The sequence below is a fragment of the Mercurialis annua genome, linkage group LG7, assembly GCF_937616625.2.
Source record: "Mercurialis annua linkage group LG7, ddMerAnnu1.2, whole genome shotgun sequence".
NCBI classification, from domain to species: domain Eukaryota; kingdom Viridiplantae; phylum Streptophyta; class Magnoliopsida; order Malpighiales; family Euphorbiaceae; genus Mercurialis; species Mercurialis annua.
Window position 1 is genome coordinate 2,318,810 of NC_065576.1, and position 9,856 is coordinate 2,328,665.

At 35.1% G+C, this 9,856-nt stretch overlaps 2 protein-coding genes across 2 annotated transcripts; both read left to right on the top strand.

Moving 5' to 3' along the window:
* The first annotated feature begins 432 nt into the window (after window positions 1–432).
* Window positions 433–2,732, top strand: LOC126657460 (probable NAD(P)H dehydrogenase (quinone) FQR1-like 2). The gene is made up of 2 exons (XM_050352150.2): window positions 433–1,095; window positions 2,256–2,732. The coding sequence occupies exons 1-2, from the start codon at window positions 536–538 to the stop codon at window positions 2,485–2,487; spliced, it is 792 nt and encodes a 263-aa protein (XP_050208107.1). The 5' UTR covers window positions 433–535; the 3' UTR covers window positions 2,488–2,732.
* Window positions 2,733–3,228: 496 nt separating this feature from the next.
* On the top strand, window positions 3,229–9,450 carry LOC126655962 (aminopeptidase P1). Its single transcript, XM_050350381.2, has 16 exons — window positions 3,229–3,569; window positions 3,677–3,740; window positions 3,936–4,075; window positions 4,408–4,692; window positions 4,808–4,930; window positions 5,244–5,540; window positions 5,742–5,828; window positions 5,973–6,040; window positions 6,458–6,524; window positions 7,514–7,648; window positions 7,818–7,898; window positions 8,151–8,205; window positions 8,349–8,453; window positions 8,561–8,632; window positions 8,749–8,873; window positions 9,064–9,450. The coding sequence occupies exons 1-16, from the start codon at window positions 3,477–3,479 to the stop codon at window positions 9,223–9,225; spliced, it is 1,959 nt and encodes a 652-aa protein (XP_050206338.1). The 5' UTR covers window positions 3,229–3,476; the 3' UTR covers window positions 9,226–9,450.
* Window positions 9,451–9,856: the final 406 nt, after the last annotated feature.

Consider the following 9,856-nt stretch of genomic DNA (forward strand, 5'->3'; position numbering starts at 1 on the left):
ATTAAAAATAAATTTAAAAAATAAAAACATTAATATTTAGGTAGCAGCGATATTGCTACAAAATTTTAATGGAAAAACTTAGTAACAAATAATATTTTATTTTAAAAAAGATTAATATCATTCCAAAATAAATTAATAGTATTAATAATTATTTTATTTATTCAATAAATATTTATTAGTGAAAACCAGTAGATTTTAAAAATCTTGTGAAAAAAATAGTTCCATTATACTTCAATAATTTTAATTTTAATTATGCAAAATATAAACTTGTCATCATCATGTTTTACACTCATCTCCCATTAACCACCAACAACGCCGCTATCCAAGGCCCCAACAAATCATATCCAGCTGGCCAATAAGACTGGCTCGCCTGCTCTAAACGACATCGTATAACTAAACATCCAACCACCTAATACGTCACCGTTCCCCATTTCTCCACACTGTCTAACAGCAAAGTTTAACAACTAAAACAAAATTCTTTTTAAAGTTTCGTGATTTCAAATTCCATTTTTTAATTTTGGAATTTTAATTCCAGATGGGAAAAGGAGGCGGTTGCGTACCGAGCAAGAACAAACGCCGCCTCGCCGTCACCGAAGATCCACATAATGAACCTCGCGACGTTCCGATCGCAAACGACGACGTCTCCGTTGATAATGTGACGGCGACGGAAACAACAATACCAATTGCGACGATCAATGAGTTGTCCACGTCATCGGACTTGAGAATATTTATTGTTTTTTATTCAATGTACGGTCACGTGGAAGGATTAGCTAAGAGAATGAAGAAGGGAGTGGAGGGAGTTGAAGGAGTGAGATGTGAATTGTATCGAGTTGCTGAAACGCTGTCGTTTGATGTGTTGGAGAGTATGAAGGCTCCGGCTAAGGATCCGGAAATTCCGGAAATAACTGCGACTGAGTTGGCGGAGGCGGACGGTGTTTTGTTTGGGTTTCCGACTAGGTATGGTTGTATGGCTGCTCAGATGAAGTCTTTTTTTGACTCCACTGGTCAGTTGTGGAAGGAACAGAAACTCGCCGGAAAACCTGCCGGATTCTTTGTTAGTACCGGAACTCAAGGCGGCGGCCAAGAAACCACCGCGTAAGGTTTTCTTCAGCTTTTTCCTTAATTGGAATGTTATGCATTAGATTATTTGGTACAGGTCCATGAGGGGTTCCAATTATGAGACTACATGCATTCAGACTAATCCTTATGCATTAGATTATAAATGTGATTAGGGAATGATATTTAATTTAATTTTAGGTTGTGCTGAATTAATATGAAAATTATAGACTTAGAACTCAACATTTAGCAAAAAGATTATGAATTGTGAATTTGTGTGTTGCAATTTGTTAGCGAGATTGTTGACTAGTGTTATAGATGTGAAAGAGTATGACTTATATATGTTTTGACAACTAATAAAATTTGAAAACTTTGTGGAATCTTTGTTTTCTTTTCTGGAATTGTGCTTTTTCGTAAGTCTCTAGGAGGTCAAAAAATGCAAGCATTCGACTCGATTGAATTATGCAGTCAAGTCTCATTTTCGGAATAGTTGCTAGAATGTAATTGTTTTGAGAAACAATGCCTTTTGGAGGTATTTCAATAGAATGTGAAATTATGCAAGTAGTGTCGGAGCTGGGATTTTAATATTGGGACTTGGGAGGGTCAAATTGTAATATGGAAAAACTTTAGGTCTTAATTTTGATATTTCTAGAAAGTTGGAGGGGGCCATGGCCATCCCATGCCCCCTCTCCCTCGTCACTGGATGCAAGGCCTTACAGCTTATAGGCATGTTTGACTTAGTATTTTAATTGTTTCTGGCTCATCTGGAGTTACAGTTAGATCGAAAAATCGGGAAGTGTTTTACAAAATCCCTGATTTTGACATGGCTTGCAGCTTTTTAAAGTTTTAATTTTGAGATTGTGTATTAATGATTGGCATTAGCAGATTCCGATTATTGATTTATATGTGTACTCATCAGTGTTTGAGTACTTCTTTTACTTTAGCAAATGGAAAATCTAAAAACAGTTGAACTTTAATCTTCCACACAGATTATATGTCTGGTTTAGTTTGATGTATCAGTTGTGCTCCATGGTTTGACACCGCATACCTCTGTCTGATTTGTTGAAAGTACTTGCATTGAAGATGTTCTATACTTGCATTGAAGATGTTCTATTTTCACACCGTAAAAGATGCTTTCTTGAGAAGCTATATCTAATCATTATTTGCGGATCCATCATTTCTTGTTTCATTCGCGGCAGATGGACAGCAATTACCCAGTTAGCTCACCATGGAATGCTATTTGTTCCCATTGGTTACACCTTTGGAGCCGGTATGTTCAAGATGGATTCTATTCGAGGAGGCTCACCTTACGGTGCTGGTGTTTATGCCGGTGATGGCTCCAGAGAGGCAACTGAATTGGAACTGGCACTAGCAGAACATCAAGGCAAATATATGGCTACCGTAGTGAAGAGACTTGCTCAGGCGGCTTGAGAATGTTCATAATCTTTCGGAACACGCGCACATTTGTGAATTTATAGTTTTCTTCTGTGTCTGATTATTCATTTGTTTGGATTTGTTTGTAATTGGTTTTTCTGTTAGATATGAGGTTTGTCAATTTTTTTATGTGATAGCTCAGTTTTAGCTGTGTTCATATACATTATAAGTACTTCGGATTGTTTTTGTACATGATTTGAATTTGTTCTAGCCTGATGAAATAATGATTGTGAATCGACCAAGTGTCTCCTCTTATTGATTTTCAATACAAGTCGCTTGATCTACTCGGTTTCAAGTTAACTGATTACATGATCGGGTTGATTCGGTCAATTTGGTTAAATTGAGAAAATTATTGTGTTTTGAGTTAAATTGGTTGGTTTTTAACTGATAGCAAAAATAAAGTAAAAAATATTTAGGAATTTTTTTATCTTATAGTACTAGATTTTAAGTCTTTTTAATGCACCACTTCTGATATGTTAAATATGATATAAGTGTTGAGTAGCAAACTAATCGGTCATATGTGAACGCTTTTCCTCTTCAATTATATGTAAAGGATGTGTATTTCATTAATAATATGCAATACTAATTAATATATTTAAAAGTTAAAAACCTCTCTATCATGAAAATTATAAAAAATAAATAAATTTTGTAATAAAATGGTGTACCAGTTAAAAAACATGAATTTTCAAAAAAAGAAAAACAAAACAAAACATGAGAAACAAACAAATTGGAAAAAATAAAATGATTAGATGTGATCACAGTTCCCAAAGTATATAAAATTCATTGGTAGTATTGTACATAAACAAAAACAGTCATCCTCTAATCACAGTCAAGTAGTGTAGTTATAAGCAGTTACCACACAGTTCGCCATTTTTTTTAGCTCTGCTGTGTTCTGTTTGCGTTTCGTCGTTAATTTCCAACTAAAAATTCTTATATATCATCTCCAATAAACATCTCGATCGAGCTCGATCGATCCGAACAAAGATATGGCGGAAACTTTGAGTTCTTTAAGGTCACTAATGGCTTCTCACTCTCCTCCTCTCGATGCTTTAGTTGTCCCTTCTGAAGATTATCATCAGGTCAATAACCGCTCACTATTATTATTATTACTATTATTATTATTCAATTTTGATTGTTTTCAATTGAATTTTGTGTAATTTTTAATTCTCTTATTAATGATTTGCAGAGTGAGTACGTTTCCGCTAGAGATAAACGGCGTCAATTTGTTTCTGGTTTCACCGGAAGCGCAGGTGTAGTAATCTAATAAATTATGTAAATTCTTTCAGTTACTGTTATTTTTATTAGCTTTTCAATGAATGAATGTGATTGTCTTGTGATAATTTTTTTGTCTAATTGTTTGAAAATGTTACTTTAGCACAAACTGAATTTTTGTAGATCAAACGATATGTTGACTGTCTTTTTTTTTAATTTTGGATTGGATTCAGGTTTGGCGCTTATTACAATGACGGAAGCAAGACTGTGGACCGATGGAAGGTATTTCTTGCAGGCTACACAGCAACTTAGTGATGAGTGGACACTTATGCGTATGGGAGAGGATCCTCCTGTTGATACTTGGATGGCTGATGTGAGTAGAGTTTTATCTTTTTTTATCAATTTATATGAACTGTTGATTAGATTCTTTTGTTTCCAGTCTAAATGTGTCGATTTCACATTTGCACTTCCGAGTTCCCATCTCGAGATAGTAATAGTAAAATTTCTTCAGTTGGTCTTGAGAGATGCCTTTAATAGTAATCTAGTGGTCTTAAGTGATGTCTTTAATAGTTCGCTCAGTGAGATCATACGTTGTTTCTGCTCTAATGTGTTTAGTCATTTTGCGACTGTACAATTAGATTCTTTAGTGTATTATGGTATAAATTTCTTGCAATATAAGCCAATTTTTACATTTGATTCTCTTAGAATTTGCCGGAACAAGCATCTGTTGGTATTGATCAATGGTGTATATCAGTAGACGCTGCACAGAGGTGGGAGTCTGCTTTTGCTGAAAAACAACAGAAGCTGGTTCAAACTATAACCAACTTGGTAGATGAGGTTTGGAAAGATAGACCACCAGCAGAAACAAATCCAGCTGTTATCCATCCATTGAAATTTACAGGTTTGTCAGTCGCAGACAAGTTGCAGGGTCTGAGAGAAAAGCTTAGATTTGAGAGAGCTCGTGGGATGATCATTGCAACACTAGATGAGGTGTGAATTTATGCCCCTTCCTGGTTGTTTCCTTTGCATTGGTTTCTAGCTGTTGAACTTTTGTAGACATTTTGATTTCATTTGCCAACAATTCCGAGTCTTTTCTTCTACTCAGGTTGCTTGGTTGTATAACATTCGTGGCAGTGATGTGTCCTATTGTCCTGTTGTTCATGCATTTGCTATAGTAACACTTAGCTCAGCCTTCCTTTATGTGGACAAGAAGAAGGTCTCCAACGAGGTAAATTGCGATATATTTTTGAACTTTAGATATGTAATTGCGCGGTACGTGCACATCATATTTTTCTAAAATATACACATGTTTATCTTATTTTTCCAATATTTGATTTTCAGATTTTCTTATTTTTCATAATTTTTGTTGAATGCATTTGTCTTCCATATTAGTGCTGGGTTCAGTTGTGATGCTCGATGAGTTTATGTAGCAGACTTCTGTGATCCATCTTATATTTATTAAAGCGCATATTTCAATAAAATGGTAAATCCAAGCTGACATTTTCTACAGTTAAGTTACACATATTTATGTCCACTTTTAGGTACACTCTTATTTGAAGGAAAATGGGATTGAAGTTCGTGAGTACACTGAAGTGAGCTCAGATGCTGTTTCGCTTGCATCTGATAAGCTTCGACCATCTGCAGTCAAAGGAACTGATGCTGAAAAGATCCGTTCTTGTGAGACATCCGTAGAAAATGGTGCATCTGAATTAGAAGGAAACCAAATTGACCTTATATGGGTTGATCCTGGTTCTTGCTGCTATGCATTATATTCAAAGTTGGATTCTGATAAAGTTCTCCTGAAGCAGTCTCCTCTGGCTCTTGCAAAAGCTCTGAAGGTATTTTTTACAACTCCTATATCAATAATTTTTCCAAAGGCGTAAATAATGTAATACAATGCCCTCTACAATTACTCAGTAAAAGCCCCGAATATATATAAGATTAGGTACCTGACTATATTGATATTTGTTCTCAACTTCTCATAGCAGCATAGTTCAGAACTGATATGTCCTTGTTGATTGATTGTTTTGTCACTTTAGAACCCAGTTGAGTTGGAGGGCATGAAAAACGCACATATTCGTGATGGTGCCGCTGTTGTGGAATATCTCGTCTGGTTGGATAAGCAGGTATGATATGAGACCAGGTTCTCTAAACTCTGAATGTTATCATAACTTCCATCTCTTAGCTTCTCTTTTAACTTTTAAATCTTATGGTTGCAACAAAATCTACTGCTTTTAATTGTGACGCGTTTGTTTGTTTTGCATGTGCAGATGCAAGATATTTATGGTGCTTCTGGTTACTTCCTGGAAGGGGAAAGTGCAAACAAGAAAAAGGATTCGTAAGCAGTCTAATCATGTTTGGAGAGCCTTTTGTTAATATTAGTAATTAGTATTTGTAAATTGTTATACTGGAAGTTACTTCCAGCAGTAGATAAAAATTCTTGTTTTAGCATATCAAAAGCAGTAATAATCTCAGTATACTTATCAGCTCAGATGTTAAGCAGTATAATGAAATAAACATGTCTAGGCTCTAGGGATATCTCTTTTTGTTTGATATCTCATATAGTCATACTTGACTATTTGCAGACAGAAAAACTTTATTACATGTGGTGGTTAATTATCAATTAATTCATTGCTTTCTAGTATAGTAATTTTTCCATAGGTCAAGCTGAAAGGAAGTTTATTAGCAATAGTTTTTCTATATGTTTCATGCACCTGTCCATTTTCTTTAATGTTACTGGAATTAACTGTGGCAGGGAAACTAGGAAACTCACTGAGGTGACCGTAAGTGACAAGCTGGAAGGTTTTCGAGCATCAAAAGAGGTAATTCTATTTTTTATTAAGGGGAAGAACATAATTTTTCACTGAACGAGAGAGATTGGAGTGTCATTTTAGCATAGATCAGTGTCATCAGTTGCTGTTTTTATGCATACCTATTTTTTGTTTGACTAAATTAGGATTTTGTCTATTCTAAAATGTTGACACTGATCAAACTGTTACTAAGCGTTTGAACTTATAGGGGTCATGTTTGACCAGCATGGTCCTGCTGAGAACAACTTTGACTTGATTAAAATGGCTGAATCAAATACTTTACATCTTAACATATGCTATGAACTTTATCCACATCAATTGAATGGCATTTTTTGGTTATCGTTTGTCAAATAACTAGTCCACCCAAAAGGTTCAATTGGTAAATGAGACTCCAACTATGGATTTATTATCTCTAACATAGTCCCGCTCCCACACGTGAATGCCCATGGAGTTTGAAGTTTGAACAAGTACATATTCACCTCACATTTTGCTCAAATATTTATTTAATCACATGGGATTGCCAAGAATTGAATTCTATATCTTTTGATAATAGAGACTGTGATATCATGTTAAGTTATTAATTAATCCAAAAACTTAAGATGGTTAGTGAAGTTCCAAATATGATTCAATTATATCTAACATGTTTGTGTGCGAGTGAATTTTGGATTTTTTTTAATTCTAGTTTTGTTTCTTCATATCCTTCAAACTTTTCACACTTATTTTGGATGTGACCCTGGAATGCCTTTAAGATTTGGGTTATTCATTACTGATCTGAATTTCTTTAGGAATTTTTGTTGCATTTCGTCATGTTAATGACTTTATAGCCATCTTAATTGCAGTCATGTCAAGTTGGCTACTAATTTAGCGGCAAACATAACATAACTAAAATTCTAGTTTTAACTGGTTGTTGAAATATGATTGTCTTGTTATACAATCAATCTTGTTGCATCACACAATATGACATGACAGTAGTTATCTTATTATTTTTATTTAAATTGTAGCATTTTAGAGGCTTGAGCTTCCCTACAATTTCATCAGTGGGTCCAAATGCTGCAATCATCCATTATTCTCCAGAAGCTGAAAGTTGTGCGGAGCTTGACCCAAATAGCATCTACCTTTTTGATTCTGGAGCTCAGGTTTGTCAGTCAGTGTCACTCATAAATTGTTGCAATTCATCATGTTAATGACTTTAGAGCCATCTTAATTGCAGTCATGTCAAGATTCGTCCTAGTGAAATTATTTGCTAAATGTTGTTTTGTTTTGACTTTTGCGATTAATACATTGTTGGCAACTGGATGAATGTAGTATCTGGATGGGACAACTGATATAACTCGCACAGTACACTTTGGAAAACCATCAGCACATGAAAAAGCATGCTATACTGCGGTAGGCACCTCAAGTTACTCTCGCTCTCATCATTTAATATGTTTGTATTTTGACTGGGTTTGATATAGCTCAGTTTTGATACACTAACAGTAAGTTGTTCTTTTCTTATTTTATTTTGAGTTGGACTATCTAAATTTTCATACTAGGTTTCCTTTTGATATTAGTTAGCACTGGTTAATACTTCATTTTTTCCCCCTTTTTCTTGTACAATTCTTAAAATCTTAATTGTTCTTAAAAGTTGGTCTTTTGCAGGTTCTCAAGGGACATATTGCCCTCGGTAATGCCCGATTTCCTAATGGAACAAATGGTATTTCAACTTTACTTCTATCTATGTTGCTCAGTATCTGTATTATATAAATTAATGGCCTCGGTTTAATGTCCTAATTTTAAATTTAGTACAGGGATGTGATTTTCTATTCACTATATCTTTGCATTAACTGTTTTTCACAGGTCATGCTCTTGACATTCTTGCCCGCATCCCTTTATGGAAGTATGGGCTTGATTACCGGCATGGCACTGGTCATGGAATCGGGTCTTACTTGAATGTTCATGAAGGTTTTTTTTAATGCCTGCCTTTGTGCCTTTAATTTTATATTTTTAGTAATTTTCTTAATATGACAAGCAAGCTAATGGTTAGCTTTTCCTTAAACTATTCGGAGCAGGGCCCCATTTGATTAGTTTCAGACCACAGGCTCGTAATGTGCCCATTCAAGCTTCCATGACTGTAACAGATGGTTAGTATCATAGTCACTGATGCTAAAATGCTGTTTGGATGTACAAAAAGAATTCTTTTTCTTTTTCTATTAGAGAAACTGGCCAGAATTTAATTAAACTGGATTTGTATTTTCAGAACCCGGATACTATGAAGATGGGAACTTTGGCATAAGATTGGAGAATGTACTTATAGTTAAGGATGGTAACACACCATTCAATTTTGGTGAAAAGGGCTACTTAGCCTTTGAGCACATTACATGGGTAAGCACACCCGAAATTGTTTAAAACCTCTCGTTCCGTAATATTTTTTATGACTGCGGGAATAGAAAGACAAATCATTTGTCATTGAAAATTGCCTCTTAAATTAGGATGTTTATGTTGGTTGAAGATTATTATGGTTTTGCTACTAAAGTCTTACATATTAACTTTTGATTGGTCTGCTGATGTATAGGCGCCTTATCAGAAAAAGCTAATCGATCTAAGTCTGTTATTACCCGATGAGGTCGAATGGCTGAACACCTATAATTCAAGATGCAGGGATATTTTGGCCCCATATTTAAACGAATCTGAGAACGCATGGCTGAAGAAAGCCACCGAACCTATCGTCGCATAAGGTGGAGTTTATGTGTTCTGTCGTGGCAGCTCTTCCTGTGTAAAAGGGAAATAAAGTGAAGAAACACTGATATATCTCAGTTTGTTACTTTTACAGATTCTTAATTATGATTTTATTTTAATATTGGAAATTAATCTTTATGGGGATCAGTTTGTATTCCCGATTTCTGTAACCTTGTCGATCTTTTGAGGCTATATTTTGAATTTTTCTACTTATTTATTATCATCCTTATGATGTCTGTCAAAAACAGCTGCTGCTGAACTATTCTCTAGAGGTGAGCGTATAACTCAACTGAACCTCTTCTCCCTCTACTCGGGCCACCAAGCTCGTTGTGTCGTCTGCTTGGCTGAAAGTGGCCAACCGCTCCTGAATGAAGCATTAACCAGAGACTTCTCAAGTTGCTTATCCAACTAATCTAGCATGGTACTCCTTGAGTTGGCTTCAGGCGGTCAGATGAAGGGTTCAGGGTGTACAAATATCGAACCAAACTGAGTAAATGATCAGCCGAATCCGATTTGATATGACATTATTAAAAAAATCATTTTTTTCAGATTGGTTCGGTTTTTGGTTTTGGACATAAATATACTTTAGTTCAGTTTTAAAATAAGTAAATTTGCATTATGCGTTGAAG